The sequence below is a fragment of the Saccopteryx bilineata genome, chromosome 5 (assembly GCF_036850765.1).
Source record: "Saccopteryx bilineata isolate mSacBil1 chromosome 5, mSacBil1_pri_phased_curated, whole genome shotgun sequence".
Classification (NCBI taxonomy): Eukaryota; Metazoa; Chordata; class Mammalia; order Chiroptera; family Emballonuridae; genus Saccopteryx; species Saccopteryx bilineata.
The window spans coordinates 248,260,252-248,281,976 of NC_089494.1; the positions used below are offsets into that span (position 1 = coordinate 248,260,252).

Here is a 21,725-nt window from a genome sequence, read left to right on the forward strand (position 1 = left end):
GTCTTATACAGTGGTTGTAGATTTTTTACTTGCATTTCCCGTTTTCTTTGCGCTTTTTTTTGCGCTCACTGTTGAAGACAGTGGTTCGTCATCAGACACAGATGAGGACAAGCTAATGGATGGGAGTTTTGACAGTGATGAGTTGTTGTATGATTTTATGATGAATAAAACTTGAGTTCAATAACTTTATGTAATACATTTTTTTTTCAAATATCAGACCTCAAAATTAAGGTGCATCTTATACATGGGAGCGTCTTGTACATGAGGAAATACAGTATGTCACAGAATTATTAATACTGGTGGTCATTTTTAAAAATTAAAATTTTCAGCTTAAAAAAATCTACAACTGTCTTTCTGTAAAAAAAACATTAAAATGTTATCAAAAGTCAACCAAATTATGTAAAAAATTTTACCAGTTCCTTCCAAAATAGTGCATACGATGTGAACACCTCTAAGTCCGAGGAAAACCACCTAAGTACTAACTGAAAGATCATAAAATACCTTATGCCAAAAACAGCTCATATGGCCTGACTAGGCAGTGGTACAGTGGACAGAGTGTTGGACTGGGATGAGGAGGACCTGGGTTTGAGACTCCGAGGTCCTCAGCTTGAGCAAGGGGTCACTTGGTCTGCTGTAGCCCCATGGTCAAGGCACATTTGAGAAAGCAATCAATGAACAACTAAGGTGCTGCAACGAAGAATTGATGCTTCTCATCTCTCTCCCTTCCTGTCTGTCTGCCCCTATCTGTCCCTCTCTGTGTGTCTCTCTCTCTGTCTCTGTCTCTGTCTCTCTCTCACATACACACACACACACACACACACACAACAGCTTGTATGAGTATACTTTAAAGGACTCTTTAAAAATTGTTAATTTCACTCAAAGGGCTAATTCATATTGTATCACCAAGAGAACTGAATTTAAAGGTACTAGAAAATTAAACTAAATTAGCTAATAAAACCCTAGAAAACAGCAAGTAAACCTTTCTATAAAGAACGAACCATTTAACTTAAAAACAACTTAGACGGAAATGGCGCCGTGAGAAGCGCGTCCGACAGCTCTCCCCTAAATCACAACAAATTTATCAACTAGAAACAGAAAAATTTATCCTCGGAGCATTCCGGAGTTCAACACAAACTGAAAGCAAAAGGACTGTTACCACTTGAATCTGAGAGACGAGGGTGTGGAGGAAGCTACCGCAGCGACGCTCATTCAAGCCGCCAGAGTGCGCCCGGGGTGAGTCAGCCCATATACTTGGGAACCGCAAGCCGCCGCGAGCGGCCGACCGCGAGCCGCCGCGAGCCCGCGAGCTGCCGCGAACCCCCGCGAACCGCCACCGCGAGCTGCCGCGAGCCCCCGCGAACCGCCACCGCGAGCGGCCGCCACGAGCCGCCGCGCGCGCCCGGTCCGGTTGAGCACTGCTGACGTTCCCAGCGGCCCGCACACTGCGAGTGGGGGTCACCGGCCACCGGTGCCCTGAGCGCCCCATTCGCGCGCGTGCCTTGGGCATTCCACGCGCCCAGGGCGCCCTACTGGCCCGCACACCCAGGGGGCTCCATTATCCTGCGCCTGGTGCGGTCCAGCCGCCAGCGGCGGGGCGATCGGGAGAGGCTTGGGAGATTCTCTCCGTGGGCGGGGCACCTCACCCAGCCATTCAAGCTAACAATCAAGCGTTGGGGGAGGGGTGCGCGCAGGCAGCCTAAAATACCTTCGGAAACACAGCTGCGACCCAATCACTGAAATTAGCTTAACCCATAAAATCTGCGCACCCTCGGTTCTAATTGATAAGATCTCTCTCAGTTCAGCGATCCAAGACAAGAGGCGTGATATTTTTTAGTGCCTCTCGCTAAAGGGGCGGGGGCAACTTCTGATTGATAGAGCCTCCATATTCAGGGATAAACGCTACAGAAACTCTACAAGCTAGAAGAGAGTGGACCCCAATATTTAAAGCCCTGAAAGAGAGGAACTTTCAGCCAAGAATACTATACCCATCAAAGCTATCCTTCAAGTATGAAGGAGATATAAAAACATTCACAAATACAGAAAAGATGAGAGAATTTATCAACAGAAAGCCCCCACTCCAGGAAATACTAAGGGGGGTTTTCCAACCAGATTCAAAGAACAAAAGAAAACAACACCACAAGTAACAGCTCCACCAAGAACACAATAAAACCAAACTTAAACTGTGACAACAAAGGAAAAAAAGGGGGGAGAGGATGGAGATTAACAGTAGCAAAGGATGATGAAGTGCAGAAATACTTATAAGATAGGGTACTACAATGAATATGGTAGGTACCCTTTTCATTACTTAATGGTAACCACCCTTAAAAAAACCACCACAAAAACACTTGACTTAAAAAAGGTAGCAACAGAGGAAAGAAGTATGGAACACAAACAAACAAAAACAAATGATAGAAAAACAAAAGAGAAGAATCAAACTAGATACAAAACTAACAGAAAGCAATTTATAAAATGGCAGCAGGGAACCCACAAGTGTCAATAATTACACTAAATGTAAATGGATTAAACTTACCAATAAAAAGACACAGAGTAGCAGAATGGATTAAAAAAGAAAATCCAACTATATGCTGCCTACAAGAAACACATCTAAGCAACAAGGATAAAAACAAATTCAAAGTGAAAGGCTGGAAAACAATACTCCAAGCAAACAACACCCAAAAAAAAGCAGGTGTAGCAATACTCATATCTAATAATGCTGACTACAAGACAGAAAAAGTACTCAGAGACAAAAATGGTCATTTCATAATGATTAAGGGGAAGTTGAATCAAGAAGACATAACAATCCTTAATATATATGCACCAAACCAAGGAGCACCAAAATATATAAGACAGCTACTTATTGACCTTAAAACAAAAACTAACAAAAATACAATCATACTTGGAGACCTCAATACACCGCTGACGGCTCTAGATCGGTCATCCAAACAGAGAATCAATAAAGATATAGTGGCCTTAAACGAAACACTAGAACACCTGGATATGATAGACATCTACAGGACACTTCATCCCAAAGCGACAGAGTATACATTTTTCTCTAGTGTACATGGAACATTCTCAAGAATTGACCATATGTTGGGCCACAAAGACAATATCAGCAAATTTAGAAAAATTGAAATTGTACCAAGCATATTTTCTGATCATAAAGCCCTGAAACTAGAATTCAACTGCAAAAAAGAGGGGGAAAAACCCACAAAAATGTGGAAACTAAACAACATACTTCTAAAAAATGAATGGGTCAAAGAAGAAATAAGTGCAGAAATCAAAAGATATATACAGACAAATGAAAATGAAAATACGACATATCAGAATCTCTGGGATGCAGCAAAAGCAGTAATAAGAGGAAAGTTCATATCACTTCAGGCCTATATGAACAAACAAGAGAGAGCCGAAGTAAACCACTTAACTTCACACCTTAAGGAACTAGAAAAAGAAGAACAAAGACAACCCAAATCCAGCCGAAGAAAGGAGATAATAAAAATCAGAGCAGAAATAAATGAAATAGAGAACAGAAAAACTATAGAAAAAATCAATAAAACAAGGAGCTGGTTCTTTGAAAAGATCAACAAAATTGACAAACCCTTGGCAAGACTCACCAAGGAAAAAAGACACAGGACTCAAATAAATAAAATCCAAAATGAAAGAGGAGAGATCACCACAGACATCATAGAAATACAAAGAATTATTGTAGAATACTATGAAAAATTATATGCCACCAAATACAACAACCTAGAAGAAATGGATAAATTCCTAGAACAATACAACCTTCCTAGACTGAGTCATGAAGAAGCAGAAAGCCTAAACAGACCAATCAGCAGGGAGGAAATAGAAAAAACTATTAAAAATCTCCCCAAAAATAAAAGTCCAGGCCCAGACGGTTATACTAGTGAATTCTATCAAACATTCAAAGAAGACTTGGTTCCTATTCTACTCAAAGTCTTCCAAAAAATTGAAGAAGAAGCAATACTTCCAAACACATTTTATGAGGCCAACATAACCCTCATACCAAAACCTGGCAAGGATGGCACAAAGAAAGAAAACTACAGACCAATATCTCTAATGAATACAGATGCTAAAATACTAAACAAAATACTGGCAAACCGAATACAACAACATATTAAAAAAATAATACATCATGATCAAGTGGGATTCATCCCAGAATCTCAAGGATGGTTCAACATACGCAAAACGGTTAACGTAATACACCATATCAACAAAACAAAGAACAAAAACCACATGATCTTATCAATAGATGCAGAAAAGGCTTTTGATAAAATACAACACAATTTTATGTTTAAGACTCTCAACAAAATGGGTATAGAAGGAAAATATCTCAACATGATAAAGGCCATATATGATAAACCATCAGCCAACATCCTATTAAACGGCATAAAACTGAGGACTTTCTACCTTAAATCAGGAACAAGACAGGGTTGTCCACTCTCTCCACTCTTATTCAACGTGGTGCTAGAAGTTCTGGCCAGAGCAATCAGACAAGACAAAGAAATAAAAGGCATCCATATCGGAAAAGAAGAAGTAAAGCTATCACTTTTTGCTGATGATATGATCCTATACATCGAAAACCCGAAGGACTCCACAAAAAGATTATTAGAAACAATAAACCAATACAGTAAGGTCGCAGGATACAAAATTAACATACAAAAGTCCATAGCCTTTCTATATGCCAACAATGAAATATTAGAAAACGAACTCAAAAAAATAATCCCCTTCACGATTGCAACAAAAAAAATAAAATACCTAGGAATAAACATAACAAAGAACGTAAAGGACCTATATAATGAAAATTACAAAGCATTGTTAAGGGAAATCGAAAAAGATACAATGAGATGGAAAAATATTCCTTGTTCTTGGATAGGAAGAATAAATATAATCAAAATGGCCATATTACCCAAAGCAATATACAAATTTAATGCAATTCCCATCAAAATCCCTATGAGATTTTTTAAAGAAATGGAACAAAAAATCATCAGATTTATATGGAACTATAAAAAACCCCGAATAGCCAAAACAATCCTAAGGAAAAAGAATGAAGCTGGGGGCATTACAATACCTGACTTTAAACTATATTATAGGGCCACGATAATCAAAACAGCATGGTATTGGCAGAAAAATAGACACTCAGACCAATGGAACAGAATAGAAAGCCCAGAAATAAAACCACATATATATGGTCAAATAATCTTTGATAAAGGGGCCAACAACACACAATGGAGAAAAGAAAGCCTCTTCAACAAATGGTGTTGGGAAAACTGGAAAGCCACATGCAAAAGAATGAAACTCGACTACAGCCTGTCCCCGTGTACTAAAATTAATTCAAAATGGATCAAAGACCTAAATATAAGACCTGAAACAATAAAGTACATAGAAGAAGACATAGGTACTAAAATCATGGACCTGGGTTTTAAAGAACATTTTATGAACTTGACTCCAATGGCAAGAGAAGTGAAGGCAAAGATAAATGAATGGGACTACATCAGAATTAAAAGTTTTTGCTCAGCAAGAGAAACTGATATCAAAATAAACAGACAGCCAACTATATGGGAACTGATATTTTCAAACGACAGCTCAGATAAGGGCCTAATATCCAAAATTTACAAAGAACTCATAAAACTCAACAACAAACAAACAAGCAATCCAATAAAAAAATGGGAAGAGGACATGAACAGACACTTCTCCCAGGAAGAGATACAAATGGCCAACAGATATATGAAAAGATGCTCAGCTTCATTAGTTATTAGAGAAATGCAAATCAAAACTACAATGAGATACCACCTCACCCCTGTTAGATTAGCTATTATCAACAAGACGGGTAATAGCAAATGTTGGAGAGGCTGTGGAGAAAATGGAACCCTCATTCACTGTTGGTGGGACTGTAAAGTAGTACAACCATTATGGAGGAAAGTATGGTGGTTCCTCAAAAAACTGCAAATAGAACTACCTTATGACCCAGCAATCCCTCTACTGGGTATATACCCCAAAACCTCAGAAACATTGATACGTGAAGACACATGTAGCCCCATGTTCATTGCAGCACTGTTCACAGTGGCCAAGACATGGAAACAACCAAAAAGCCCTTCAATAGAAGACTGGATAAAGAAGATGTGGCACATATACACTATGGAATACTACTCAGCCATAAGAAATGATGACATCAGATCATTTACAGCAAAATGGTGGGATCTTGATAACATTATAAGGAGTGAAATAAGCAAATCAGAAAAAAACAAGAACTACATGATTCCATACATTGGTGGAACATAAAAATGAGACTAAGAGACATGGACAAGAGTGTGGTGGTTACCAAGGATGGGGGGGGAGGGAGGACATGGGAGGGAGGGAGGGAGAGAGTTAGGGGGAGGGGGAGGGGCACAGAGAACTAGATAGAGGGTGACGGAGGACAATCTGACTTTGGGCGAGCGGTTTGCAACATAATTTGATGACAAAATAACCTAGACATGTTTTCTTTGAATATATGTACCTTGATTTATTAATGTCATCCCATTACCATTAATAAAAATTTATTAAAAAAAAAAAAAAAAAACAACTTAGACATCTGTTCTAAAATGAAAAGAAATACCTGATCTAATGCTGCAAAAGTACTATAGAAATATTTAAATGATAAAATCTGAATTACAGAAACAAAACAAGCTAGCAAGAGTGGTAGAGGGAATGTAATTTTTAAAATTAAAGAAAAGAAAAACACAAGTATGCTAATTAGGTAATTTACATGTTGTATAGCTTACCTAGCTCTAACTCTGCACAATGTGAAATTGAGGCAATGAATATTTAACAAATCAGTAACATCATTAAATGAAATGTCAGATCCAAAATATGGTCAAATGTCAAGACTTTTATAGAAATAAGAGCCATGTATACTAGAGCTTTGTTGTAATGACTATAAAATAAACACAAATACCCAATAATGTAAAATATTCCTTCTTTTTCAATAATGACGAATTGTACCATTCAATGACTTGACTGTTGAAAGAAAACAGTGTTACCTTAAATGAATGGAGGTTAATTGAGACAGGCAGGAGAAAGGCGGCTCTTTCTGCAGCTCAGCACCCCACTGCCCAGGCTAGCTTTGCCACCTGGGCCCCAGCGTACCATGTTCTATGCCCATATGCCCCAAGCCTGAAATGCCTTCTGCTGACTCACTTTATATAGACTTCTCTAACAGCATTGTTCATTCAAACTAAATATTCACATGCGCTTTTGGCTTATAGGCACTGTTATACCCTATTAGTAGGTCTTTTACATACTATTAATGTTTGAGCCTCAGGTGTTCTTTCCCTTTTCTGTGAATTTCTAGGGCTTAGAGAAAGGATGTAATGGTAGAGGTTGAAGCAAGATGCCCTAAGCTGTGATGCCAGGAAAGGCAAGTGTGGATGCTGTCTGTTTGACACTACTTCCCTTCGAACTGCTGAAAGCTCCATTTGCTTAAAATGAGCAATAATTTAGTTAAATACACTGGTCATGCGAATCCCTGGCTCCTTGATAGCTATCTAATTAATCTAGTTCATCATTCATAGTGCCAAATGTTAAGATATAGCTTGCACACTAGAACTCGGAGACTTTCTCAAAAGAGGAAAATAGGTGAGACAGGGCTGAGGACTATTAGAGATCAACCCACCACTTAAACATATCCTTCACTTTGGCTCAAGAGTCATTGTTTAGAAATACTTTATACTGCTCTGTTTTCTTTTAAGATGAAACAATCTTTATTATAGTAAGTTTTATTGTAAATGTAATTTAAAATACATGGTTGGCAAATCTTATTGATAAAAATACAAATGACATAAAAATACTCAAACTTGAAAAAGGTTGATATTAAGGCTTCTTGTTGCTTATTACCTACAAAATGACTACACTTGAATTTATAAGTACAAATCGCTTAGCTCACCACCCTCAATGCTGCCCTCTAATCCCAGCCCTAGTGTCAATGACAACACAGCAAACAGGAAGACAGTCAATAAAGATACACTGGATGGAAAAATAGCTTTCTATGCACTATTTTAAGACATTATGTTATCACTGAGATCAGAACTATTTTTCACATTTTAATATAAAAGGAAAACAAATATTAAATGCTAAGTCAATAGAAAACTATTCTTGGATACCAAGGTACAGATTGGAACAACTGCTTTCTATAAAATACAGTAAGTAAAACTAACTCATAAATTTCATTCCCTAGAAAATTAATCAAAGAAAACCCCTAAAAGTTTGAGTACAGCTAATTGTGGCAGCACAGCTCTACTCCTCACAGGTTAGGTAAAAAACATTTATGAGGTTTTATTACCCAGGTAAACACTTCTAAGAACTTATCTATGCCATCCTGCTTCTAGCATGAGACTAAGATGAAGAGATCAGAGTGAAATACCATTGAACTCTGTTTATCATCGTTTGAGCATCACACCTGTCAGATGAGGGATCATGGGACTCTGATTCCCAGCCTGCAAAAACGGCCAGCAAGCTGAGGAAGCTCACTGTGTGCCACCAGGAGATGTCAACAGCTCAGCTCTGTGACTCACAACTGGACCACAGCTCTTTGAGTTTATTTCTCGTTCTGATTTATGTACTCAAAAAACTGCTACTGATAGCCACGGGGGAAAAAAATCACTACCACAAAAACAGAAATAAGGCAACTACATTCTGGTAGCATGGTGCCATCTATGGGATCAGCAGGGCCTGAACTTACCTTTCCTTCCAAGTTCAGCTGCTGCATTTCCTGGTCACTATTTCCTATTCCAATAAACGCACATGGCTGGGACTCTTGTTCAGAACAACCATCCCGCTCCATTTGTTCTTTTTTTTTCTTCCATCCACTGCCCATAAGATACACACAAGGAGGTGGGCAAAAAAACCTGGAACAAAACAATACAATGAGATTCACAAAAGCATTTCCCTGTCTGGAACATAAGAATATAAAATCCTGTTGAATTGTACTAAGCTCCTACTGAAGCTTTTAGAATGCAAAGAATCATGTTGATGGCACAGAAATCAAGACTACATTTGTTCAGGTAAGGCTCATCTGCACTGAAACTATGCATTCAGTTAGACTAGATACAAACTCTTTCAGAGCAAGGACCCGCTCTTTAAATTTTCAAGAGCTCTGAGTTCTGAACTATTGGAATTCAACAAGTCCAATGTGCTCCTAACATATTATAAAACACGACATAACACCACAGAATGTGCAACTCCTACAAAAGGTCTCCTCAAAGTGATGCAGTGTTAATTAATGACATCATTGCTATGGCTATTTTACTTAACTTTATTTCATAATTAACCTAGAAAACAGAATTAGAGAACTGCCCAAAGTAGAAACTTTCAAAATAGTAATAAAACTAGGTAGAATTGAAAGCAGTATGGATGCTCCCTGAATTACTATGCTTTATATATCTTACACCCTCAACAGCTGGTTCATGTGGATGACTGAAAAAATAACACACTGTACCCTTTCAACTTATAGGCTACCGATAGCCTTGTCTACTAGTGGCCAAAAGCCTGCCCTCACAAGTTCTTCCCACCTAAAATAACTTCCTTATAATCTTCTCTTTTGCAACTAAAAAATACTTATTTCAAAGCCTAGCTAAAGCCCCATATTTTACATAGTTCAGACCATCAATCCAGTTCTTATGTAGGTTATAATTTGCTTTTGTTCAATTACATAGACTGACTTGTACATGCTTTAAAACAGGGGTCCCCAAACTTTTTACACAGGGGGCCAGTTCACTGTTCCTCAGACCGTTGGAGGGCCGCCACATACAGTGCTCCTCTCACTGACCACCAATGAAAGAAGTGCCCCTTCCAGAAGTAAGGCAGGGGGCCAGATAAATGGCCTCAGGGGGCCGCAGTTTGGGGATGCCTGCTTTAAAACATACATGCCATGTCTCATCAAGGGGCCTGAACCCTCAAATACCTCCTCATAAGTAGCCAAGTAATATACATGGGTGAGCCAGGTATGCAATGAATAAGTAGAAATTTCCTTTAATTACCCAGAAAAGAAAGTTTCCTCCCTTCTTTCTTGAAACACAGCCCTCATGGTAATTCCCACTTTTTGTCTAGTTATGAGTATAGGACAAATTTTCTAAATATTTTTAATCCTACTAGGAAAAACAAGAGCTTAAATATAAGGTCTACCGGAAAGTTCTGTCCATTTCTATCACAACAAGTTTCGACAGGTAAGCACGTTTACTTGGCACATGTGTGCCTCTCTATTTTTATCACTTAATGTATACATACTGATGTAGCAAATTAACTAAAACAAAGTTGATTCACGTTAGTCTTATGTGTGAAGCCATAGTGTACCCAAGGCTACTGATAAAGTTCATTTACACCACTGTAATTTTTACGAATTTCAACAAGGAAGAAATGCTACAGAAGCATGTCTGTCGCATCCACCATATTCCCTGGACTTAGCACCCTCCGACTATCACTTGTTTTTGTCCTTACAAAATTTTTTGAAGGGCAAAAAATTCAAAAATGAAGAATATATCAAACAAACACTGGTTCAATTTTTCGCATCAAAAGATAAAACATTTTTCAAAAATGGGATATACAAATTGCCCTCACGCTGGCAAGAAATCATTAATAATAATGGCAATTATATTATTTAATAAAGTTTATTGACGGTAAGAAAAATTTGTATTTTGTTTTATTCCAAAAATGGACACAACTTTCCGGCAGACCTTATACAACGATAATTAGCCACTGGTGTGAGACTCTGGTGATAAAACAATAGGGAATGGCACAAATGTGGTACACACCCCCTCACATCACTGAACACAGGTATGTGCACTTAGTGTTGGTGACATCCTTCAATTGTTCAGTAGATGTCTGAATCTAAATTTTTATGTAATTTCTAATTTTAAAACTTGGCCACTAATTTATGCTTTTTGCCACTTTGCAAGCCAAAACTATTTAGACTTAAAAGGATTGCCTGGCCAAGTGGTGGCACACTGAATAAAGCGTTTACCTGGGGCGCTGGAGACCCAGGTTCTAAACTACAAAGTCGCCGGCTTAAGCCCAGGATCACTGGCTTGGGTGTGGGGTCACAGACATGACCCCATGGTCACTGGCTTGAGCAAGGGGTCCCTGGCTCAGCTGGAGGCCCCAGTCAAGGCACGTATGAGAAGCAATCAATGAATAACTAAGGTGCCTCAGCTATGAATTGATGCTTCTCATCTCCCTTCCTTCCTTCCTGTCTGTCACTTAAAACCAACAAAACAAACAAAAACCCCTGTGCATGGGCATGTGTGTGCACCCCCAAACCAGAGCTGGTGCCGGGCCTTAGAGGGCGGGACAGCTGGTTGCTCCCTCTGAACGCTCACGACAATACTGACTGAACCGAATCAAAATACATGATGGCACCCACTTCTGTCCAACTTTTAAAGACTACTTCAGAAGTAATCTACATATAATTTTTTAAGACGTGAACTGGGTTTATTTAATAATAATATTAATTCACCAAATTATTTATTATATCTCTAGTCTGTACCAGGCGCTGGAACTTCAGTAGTTAAAAAAAAAAAGGACAAAAATCCATGTCCTGATGCAACTTACATTCTAATAGAAAAGACAGTTTTAAAAAAATAACAGTAAAATAATGAATACAGTCTGCGAGCTGGTGATAAGCATAAGAGGAAAAAGGTAAAGCAGGGAGGGGTTACTTAGATGCCGCAGACCCAGTGGCTCCGGAAGCCTCTGCAGAATGAGGACGCTGAGCCCCGGCCAGCAGCCGTGGGTGTCTGAGGGAGGAGCAGGGCAGCAGAGGGAAGGGCTGCAGTGGACGTGGGGAAACAACACACGGACCAGGTGGCCAGAGGACAGGAGGAGAGAGCAGCGAGGAAGCCAGAGGAGATGGGGAACTAGCCCAAGCAGGCCCATCGGGGTCAAGCTGAGGACGGAGGGAACCCCCTGGAATCTTCTCACGTTTATCACCATCAGAGCAGCTTTTACGCCCGTACACTCTCACTGTGGCCTGGACGTAAAGGCCACAGCTGAGGCAGTGGGCCCAGCTGCAGGTCACTCCACGTTTGGAGGGATTCCTGAAATAGCTGGGCTACTTCTGGAGCTGGCATGACTCAGATCTACACCTGGGATCTTTCTGGCCTCTCATGCTCCAAGGTACCCGATGCTTACCATGGCACAGGCTCAACTACCTGGCTGACATACTCCCAGGAGGAGAAGACATCAATTCTGGAAACTTGTCTCCTGATAGTATTTTATTAAACACTAATATTCAGACTTAGTAAATTGGTACACCAGCTATAAAATTCAAAGAGCTGTGCTTTAGTGTAGTGTACCAAATATAGTAGTCAAATCTCAACAAGTTTTCATAAAAAGGACTTTTATTTCACATCTGGGAAATATAAAGGAGGCAAAAACTATAAAAGACTGAGAAAGTACTGGTTCTCTCAAAAGTACTATGATAAAATGGCATGAGAGTAGCCGGGCATAAAATTAGACAGGAGGAAAGAAATTCTTTATCACTCAAAACACTGACCAAGGTTCGTTACCAAGAGTGCTTTATCAATCATGTAATAAACAAAAGATACACTCTTCAAACTGCCTCTGAGCTAGCCTTGTTTTTTTAAATCAACACTACAATTATTCAAGAAAGTTGTGATGCAAGAAAGCAGCTAATCCAATATAATCTAAATCGTCTATAATGTGATGAGTCACTAAAAAAAAAAAAATTTAAACATCCTAATAATGCTACCCTCCCCCAAGAATAACTAATGAATCAAATGTTCAATTCCACAGACTTCAACAGCAATATAATAATAATAGAAGATATGTATATGTACAAAAAAAAGGGAAGAATACAGATAAAAGAAAGGAAATTAAAGGAGTGGAGATAAGAAAAAATAAAGACACCCTAATAAAGAATAAAAATTAAAATACACCTTTATACTGAGGTGTATTTTAAATGGATGATTTTTAAAATTTGAAAAGGTTGTTAATATGTATCAAACACTCCAGTGAGTGGAAAGTCTGCCCATCCAGAGGCCAGCTTACCGGGCTTAGCAGCTGTCACAGGACAGCCTATGAACAACATGCCTTTACTTCATCTTTCCCTGTAGCTGTAAGAAACTATATAACAAACAATGCTTTTTTTCTGCCACTTGGTGGCGATATGCACCCATTTATGATTTCACTCATTTCCTAGTTCAATCAGTCTTTATTTTCAGAGAACAATTCAACAACTTTCCCCTCAAATCCTCAGATGAGATCTGAAAAATACCTTACAGATTCAAAGAAGCCTTTTTATTCAGCCCAATATATAAAATAAGTCAGATTAAATGAAATCCAAGATCATTTACACTATCTGACTACCTCTGCAGTATCAATACCTTTTGGTGATTATTCAATTCAAAAGCAAAACAAAACTAAAACAAAAACCCCAGAAACTGTCTGAACACCAGTCATCCCGATAAACACACATTCTCAGCACGATTCAAAATCACAGTCTAGTCGTCCAAATGGCTTGACTGCTGTCTCAACAGCATCCCCTCACCTTCACTGCGGCTGAAGTACCTCCCTTGACAAAGTTCAAGGAATGTTCATGTCATATGCATTGCCATTTCTTTAACGGAAAATTTCCTCTAGACAAAATAATCTTTTAAATGTTTACTTTGCAACCTGCCCACTAACATACCGGTAAATGGGATACCAAATATGCTAAGCAAACAAATTTTGTTATCAGGCACATAAGTTAGTATCAAGAGCTTATCATTTGAGGATAAATTTTTTGGCCAAATATTTCTAGCATCGTTCACTGGAGTTATTTCAAGTGCTGAGAAGACGGTGGTCATGGCCCCAGGTTCCGTCCCGCTGGTGCCTTAGCAGCCTTTCAGAAAGCCTAGGTCTGCATCAGCAGGAGAGAAGCGCCTTCCGCTTTCCTCCGCACACTCCTCCTCCGCACACTCCGCTCCTGAATCAGGGACCTGACCTCTTCCGGGAAGAAGCCCTGTGGGTCAGTCAGGAGGCTGGGCTGCACGAATAATCCCTTACTCCTAACACTTCCTTTGTTTTTAAATGACGTAATTTTTAACAGGTTTCCACCTTTCTTATAAACTAATATATGTCCAGTCTAGAAACTTTAATACAAATACGTCAAACTACAGGAAAGAGTTACTCTAGTTTTCATCAATTTTTCTTCGCTCTTTGGAGGCTAGAAGCTTAGGTTCTTTGACCTTTCCTTTGACTGGTGTTTGCTCTGACTGGACAGGCCTGGCCCAAATACTGCTGGAAAGATATTGGAAATAAAGGCAACCAGAGTAAAAATACTGAAACCACCGATTTTAACTTGATAAGCCACTATAGCTTCATATTCATATATATATATATATATATATATATATATATATATATAATAATTTTATATATATTTGTAATTGTGTTCTCTGACTTAGATGTAATTTTTTTTTTGCATTTTTCTGAAGCTGGAAACGGGGAGAGAGAGTCAGACAGACTCCCGCATGCGCCCGACCGGGATCCACCCGGCACGCCCACCAGGGGCGACGCTCTGCCCACCAGGGGGCGATGCTCTGCCGCGACCAGAGCCACTCTAGCGCCTGGGGCAGAGGCCAAGGAGCCATCCCCAGCGCCCGGACCATCTTTGCTCCAATGGAGCCATGGCTGTGGGAGGGGAAGAGAGAGACAGAGAGGAAGGAGTGGGGGGGGTGGAGAAGCAAATGGGCGCTTCTCCTGTGTGCCCTGGCCGGGAATCGAACCCAGATCCCCCGCACGCCAGGCCGACGCTCTACCGCTGAGCCAACCGGCCAGGGCCTAGATGTAATTTTTTGAGTGGCTTTGCTGGGTTTTCTTTTCTTTTTCTGAGAGAGACAGGGAGAGATGAGAAGCATCAACTTGCAGCTGTGGCACTTTAGATGTTCACTGATTACTTCTCATATATATCTTGATGAGACAGGAGTGGGGTGGGGGCTCCAGCTGAGCCAATGACCCCTTGCTTCAGCCATTAACAAGGCTTCAAGCTAGCGATCTCTGGGCTCAAGGCTGCAACCTCGGGCTCAAGCTGCTGGCCTAGGGGTTTCAAACCTGGGACCTCAGTGTCCCAGGTCAACACTCTATCCACAGTGCTACCACTGGTCAGGCGCTGTTTTTTCTTTTCTTTCTTTTTTTTTTCTTTTTTTGTATTTTTCTGAAGTGAGAAGCAAGAAGGCAAACAGACTCCCACATGCGCCCGACCGGTATCCACCTGGCATGTCCACCAGGGGGCGATGCTGTGCCCATTTGGGGGTGTTGCTCCTTTGCAACTAGAGCCATTCTAGCGCCCAGGCCAACTTTTGCTCCAATGGAGTCTTGGCTGCAGGAGGGGAAGAGACAGAGAGAAAGGAGAGGGGGAAGAATGGAGAAGTAGATGGGTTTTTCCAGTGTGGCCTGGCTGGGAATCAAACCTGGGACTTCCACACGCTGGGCTGATGCTCTACCACTGAGCCAGCTGGCCAGGGCTTTTTTCTTAACCTAAACAGGTACAGGGCCAAAGAGGAAAGGCCTGCGAGCTTCTTTTCTTTACAATCACTCCACAGTTTGATTCATGGGTTTGTGTAGACTTTTCCTTTTTAAAATGGTACTTTGGGTCACATTTGTTTATAAAACTACATTTTCCACCAAAAGGAAATCTATGTTTTGAATGAGCTAATATATCACAGAACATCATTCTGCCCAAAAGAAAAATGATCGATTATTACATTTTGTGGTATCAGGGATTCAGTCAGATGATCTTTACTAAATCTGCCACAATTCATTTTGTTTCTCCTTCAATAGAGACAAGTCCCCTATTTTTCGTTTTGTACTTGCAAATAACCCAAGAGAAACTATCCTCTTACTTGCATATTAACATCTCATTTGCAAATTCATGTGACAGCTACAATGAACTATCTATCAGAAAAATAATAATTTTACCTTTTTTCATTTCCATATGACTTCTGTGCAACTTTTGCATGAAGAATAAGTACTGTTTGATCCCCTCGCTCTTTTAAATAATTCCTCATAGCTTCCCTAAAATAAAACATAAACATTACTATTACAGGGGTGAGATTTAGAGTATTATTATGCTTTATAATGAGAAAATTTCTTATGAGTATTTTTAAACAAGCAAATCTAAACATGAAAACAGTAAGGCAAAACGAACCCCTTAACTAAATTTAAAGACTATTTTACAATGGGGCAATAAATAGTGCACATCTTTAACTCTGTGCTATGTTCTGTAAAAGACACTGTCCCTCATTCTTGGAATTATGATGTAACTGAATTAAACCACCATTACAACTTCTAGAATCATAATGTACATTGTTAATTTGGCTTTAAACTTTATGAAATTAATGACATGCAATACTTGTATTCAAGGATCTACTTCCCCACCACCACCAGCCCCTCTTTCCCAGCTATTAGAAAGTGTTTTTCACTGAACACAAAGCCATAACTAATCACTGGGTAATCCGAATTTATTACTACATATTCTTAAAATAACAACCCTTACATAAGAACTGAGAAAGGGCTATCATTAATATACAAACACAATTACTGAATTAAATTTTTGAGGAAAAAAATGTTAATCCATTCAAGTACAAGGTACTCCAACTACTTATCTATTACGCATAAGTTATACAAAAAGTTCTATGTGTTAAATATATTTATTCACCAAATTACTTTGCTAAGCAATACTAGAATGCAAAGAACACAAGGTCTTCACAGATCAAACTTTTACAATTCTGAATCATCAGAATCCCAATTCTGGAGATGTTTCACACATTATGAAATTAAAGCAAAGTTATTTCAAAGACAATCATTAAGAAACCCTTTCAGCCAGTTGGCTCAGTGGTAGAGCGTCGGCCTGGCGTGCAGAAGTCCCGGGTTCGATTCCCAGCCAGGGCACACAGGAGAAGCGCCCATCTGCTTCTCCACCCCTCCCCCTCTCCTTCCTCTCTGTCTCTCTTCCCCTCCCGCAGCGAGGCTCCATCAGAGCACAGATGGCCCGGGCGCTGGGGATGGCTCCTTGGCCTCTGCCCCAGGCACAAGAGTGGCTCTGGTCGCAACAGAGCGACGCCCCGGAGGGGCAGAGCATCGCCCCCTGGTGGGCAGAGCGTCGCCCCCTGGTGGGCGTGCCGGGTGGATCCCAGTCGGGCGCATGCGGGAGTCTGTCTGACTGTCTCTCCCCATTTCCAGCTTCAGAAAAATAAAAATAAAAATAAAAAAAGAAAGAAAGAAACACTTTCAGTAAGTTAAATGCTGTTATATATGTATGTGTGTATATATATATATATTTTATTAAATTTAATTTTTTAAATTGAGACAGGAAGGCAGAGAGACAGATTCTTACATGTGCCCTAACTAGGATCCACCTGGCAAGCCCCATACAGGGTGATGCTCTGCCCATCTCATGCCACTGCTCTGTTGCTCAGCAATAGTGGCCTGAGGCAAGGACATAGAAAGTCCTCAGCGCCCAGGGCCAACTTGCTCAAACCATTGGAGCCATGGCTGTGGGAGGAAAAGGGGGGGGAGGTAGAAGAGAGAAGGGGAAGAGGAGGGGTGGAGAAGCAGATGGTGGCTTCTCCTGTGTGCCCTAATTAGAAATTGAACTCAGGACTTCCACACGCCAGGCCGATGCTCTACCACTGAGCCAACCAGCCGGCCAGGGCTGCTGTTTTACTTATAAGTAAAAGAAAAATGCATGAAGATAGCTCCACACTAGTAGTATGTTATTAAAGGTGGGGAATTCTGACTTGTAGTGCTTAGGAAACTAAGTAGCCTGGGGCAAATCGTTTAACCTCATCAGCCTCAGTTTCATATCTGATAATAACAGATGATAATGCTGACCTAACACAAAGTGGTTGAGGGGATTAAATAAAATTATCTAGAAAAGACAGTATTTATGTTTACTGACTGGGAACCTGTTAGCTGCAAGGCAGGGCAGGTAACAAGAGGATCCAATATATTGAGAATTAATCTCTATCCCTTAAAGGGGCTTAAAAGTTCAATAAGTCAACAGTTTAGAAAACAAACTGTAATGAAATACATGATGCAAACAGAGGTATGAACAGAAGTATGGATAAGGAAATGTCTATGGAAAGGAAGGAGGGGTGACAAAGGACTACATGCTAGGAACAACTTCTTAGAAGAGGTCAACTCTGAAGTAACAGGAGTAGACACAATGGATAAGGCATTCCAGGGTCTGGAAGCAGTATGGACAAAGTCATGATCGACCTTGCACATTTCGGCACACCGAGATATCCAAACTGAGGAGTAAGGCAGCCAAAACAACAAAACAGCAGCTAACATTTCTTGAATGTTTACTATGTAGCCTGAACTAAGCACTTTAAATGCATTATCTCATCTAATCCAGTGGTCCCCAAACCCCGGACCAGTACTGGTCCATGGGCCATTTGGTACCAGTCTGCAGAGAAAGAATAAATAACTTACATTATTTCCGTTTTATTTATATTTAAGTCTGAATAATGTTTTATTTTTAAAAAATTACCAGATTCCTTCTGTTACATTCGTCTAAGACTCACTCTTGATGCTTGTCTCAGTCACGTGATACATTTATCCGTCCCACCCTAAAGGCCGGTCTGTGAAAATATTTTCTGACATTAAACCGGTCCGTGGCCCAAAATAGGTTGGGGACCACTAATCTAATCCACAAAAATCCAAAAAGGTAAGTACTGTTAATACTATTCTGAATGTCTTGCACAATGTCTTGCAATTAGTAAGTGGCAATAAGGAATCAGAATCTCAAATTCTTTTCAAGAATCTAAACTAAAGCATGGCAGTGAGCAAAGTGGACAAGCTGGGCAAAGGGCAAACTGTAAAAGGCCATCACATCCCTGAAAGTCTGACATTTGTAAACTGTAAGATAATTCAAATATCATTCTGACAGATGAGAATCAAAATGGGAGCAGTTAAAAAATTTAAAACACTTAGAGAAAAACTAAAAATTAAAAAAAAATCCATTTCTTTGATGACTGAGAAAAAAATCATTTAACTTTATCTTTACCTCATTATAGAAAAATACCATGAGTAGAACTTGGATTGTCAATCTACACAAAAGGCAGTAAGAGATCTAGAGGTTTAAAAATTTTCTTTTTCCTTTTTAGTTAGTTAATTCTAGTTGTAGACTAGAGAAAGGATTAGAGAACAGAAAGACAAAACAAACTTGAATAAGACAGAGGCAATAAAATGTAGTGCGGGAGATGGCAAAGACTTAACAACTGACTGTATCTTTTGTTTTGGCAGAAGTGGGTATACAGTAACAGGTTCTATTTAACAGATGTCATCGCTGAAAGCGCCCCAGGCCCCATGCTGAGAGTATTCAATAGGTTGTTGGAAAAACCATCTGTAGTTCCAAAGAGGGGTCTGGGCTGCAAAAAGTGGGATTCACTGCTATATAGTTGGCAAATGAAGCCATGGCAGTGAATGAAATCTCCCAGATTGAAAATGTAGTGACAGGAGAGTCGAGAACAAAATGTGTAAAATGAATGGGAAACAACTGGTAAGAGGAAAGAACTGAGACTATTTCTTAGATGCTATGGAAGGAAATTGGGAACAATCAAAAGGTAAGATACTGTAGAGGTCTTAAAGACACTTGTAAGAGGTCTAACAAATGCCAGCTAATAGCCATTGTGATGTCTACACTGCTCACAAAAATTAGGGAACCAGGGAACGTGCAGATAATCAGGTACTTTTGGCCTTTTGTGTAGTACATTTTCACCAATGAAATAAAAGTTAGTTTTCCATTTCATCTGCATAATTGAACAACTTTATTTGTTTTTTGCTTTTCTGATGTTCTTGTTTAATAATAATAATAAAAATCCAAATGCTTTATCACTTCATATTCATTTTCAAATATCCCCTAATTTTTGTGAGCTGTATATTTGGAAATGCCCTCTAAGAAACGAAGAAACTGACTATGGGAAGTAAAATGAATGAATGTCAGTAGCAAAGGGCCAGCTAATGTTGGGATCCATAAATGACGGTGCCGGTTCCCACTCAGAGAACATATCCTCGAACCTGCTGGGTCCTGGACAAAAGGTGCAGCCTGGAGGGGATACCGATGATAAGGGGTCAGAGGTGTTGTTGAGCCAGATGACCAACTACAGAATTCAGAGACAAAAGTAAACCTAGGAGAAGGCCATTACCTTGACTAAACTGGCAACAGATGTCCAGTCCCTGGCACAAAACCTGGAAAGCTGTAATATACTTGAAAAGCAGCAGCAAGATTTCACCACACTGAATCTATTTAAATCAACAGTCTCCACTGTATCTTTTAGCAATTACTTGCTATGTTTGCCAGATTTCATGGCTTTTTTTCTTGTCTTCCCAAACAAACTACAGAGTCTTTAAGACACACTATTGGGCACATTTTAGAAATTAGGGGGAGGTTAAATAACTTTCTCAAGAAGATACTGAAGACCCTGGATTCAAACTTAGACAGTCTGGCTCTCAAGGACAAGAGTATAATACCAGTTATTTTGCCATGGTTACAAGCATAGCTTTGGGGAAAAGAAGACAGGGGTCTGAATCTTAATTCTTGTCACTTACTAAACCTGAGTTTTCTCACCTGTAAAAATACAGGAATACCTCAAATAGTGAAAAAAATTTTAAGTAAGTCAGCCTCCACCAACTTACAAATACCAAGGGTCAGTAATCTTTACCAACTGTTGTTTTCTTAGAAGGGCCCGGGAGAAAGAATGGGGTACTTTCACTGAAGTTTGAAAGCAAATTTGAAAAGAACCTGGAGGTAAATGATCAGGCTTATCACCCAACTTGCAAGGCACGCATTCTGCAAGCACACCAAGTGAAATAAACACTTGTCCACCTTCCCATGAAAAGATTTACAGAGCTTATTACATCTGGGCACTGGTTACCATGCTAGCTGCCTGTATTGGAAGTTCACAATTATGATCACGACAAATGATTTCAGATCTCAAGGTGTTTATTACGAATGCAAAATGACAGTATTTCTGACCACTGCTCTGTCACAGTGGCCTATGTGGCTGTCTTTACATCATACCACCACTGATTGCTAGTTTTATGTTAGGTTTATAAATCAGGTAGTCTAAGTTCTTGCCACTCTTTTTCAAGGTTTTGGCTCTTCCAGGTCACTGGTATTTGCATATAAACTTTAGAAATTGCTACAAAAGCCCTCTGAGGTGGAAATATGTTGAATCCATAGATGATTTGGGGAAGAAATGGCCTTTAAACAATATTGAATCTTCTGCCTGAAGAATATTTATTAGGACTTCAAGTTCTCAGCAATGTTTCACACTTTTCAGTATATAGCTTTGCCCATCAGTGTCAGATTTTCCCCCCAAGAATTACATATTTTTGATGCTATTGTAAATGGTATTGTTTTTTAATTTCAATTCCCCACTCTTCATGACTAGTATAAAAATACAATTAATTTTTTGCATATTTTGTAAGGTTATTCATGGATATCCTATAATCTTGCTAAAATCATTCACTAGTTCTAGTAGCTTTTTCTGAATATTCCACAGATTCTTATATAGACAATCATGATGTTTGCAAATAGTTTCACTTCTTTCCAATCTGAATGCCTCTTGTTTATTTTTCTGGCCTCACTGCACTCTTCAGACCCTCAAATACACTGCTGAAGGAAGTGGTGAGAGCGAGAGCCGTGCATTGTCCCTGACCTTGTGGGAAAA

The 21,725-nt window shown here is 39.7% G+C and overlaps 1 protein-coding gene across 6 annotated transcripts in view; it reads right to left on the minus strand.

Annotated features, from left to right (window-relative positions):
• Positions 1-21,725, minus strand: part of RBPJ (recombination signal binding protein for immunoglobulin kappa J region) — a 219,135-nt gene that overhangs the window by 14,204 nt on the left and 183,206 nt on the right. For all 6 annotated transcript variants that reach the window (XM_066233923.1, XM_066233920.1, XM_066233919.1 and 3 more), the window contains 2 exons: positions 15,967-16,062; positions 8,735-8,900 (listed from right to left, as the gene is read on the minus strand). In XM_066233923.1, coding sequence (XP_066090020.1) covers positions 8,735-8,900; positions 15,967-16,062 — 262 coding nt within the window. The remainder of the gene's footprint in view (positions 1-8,734; positions 8,901-15,966; positions 16,063-21,725) is intronic.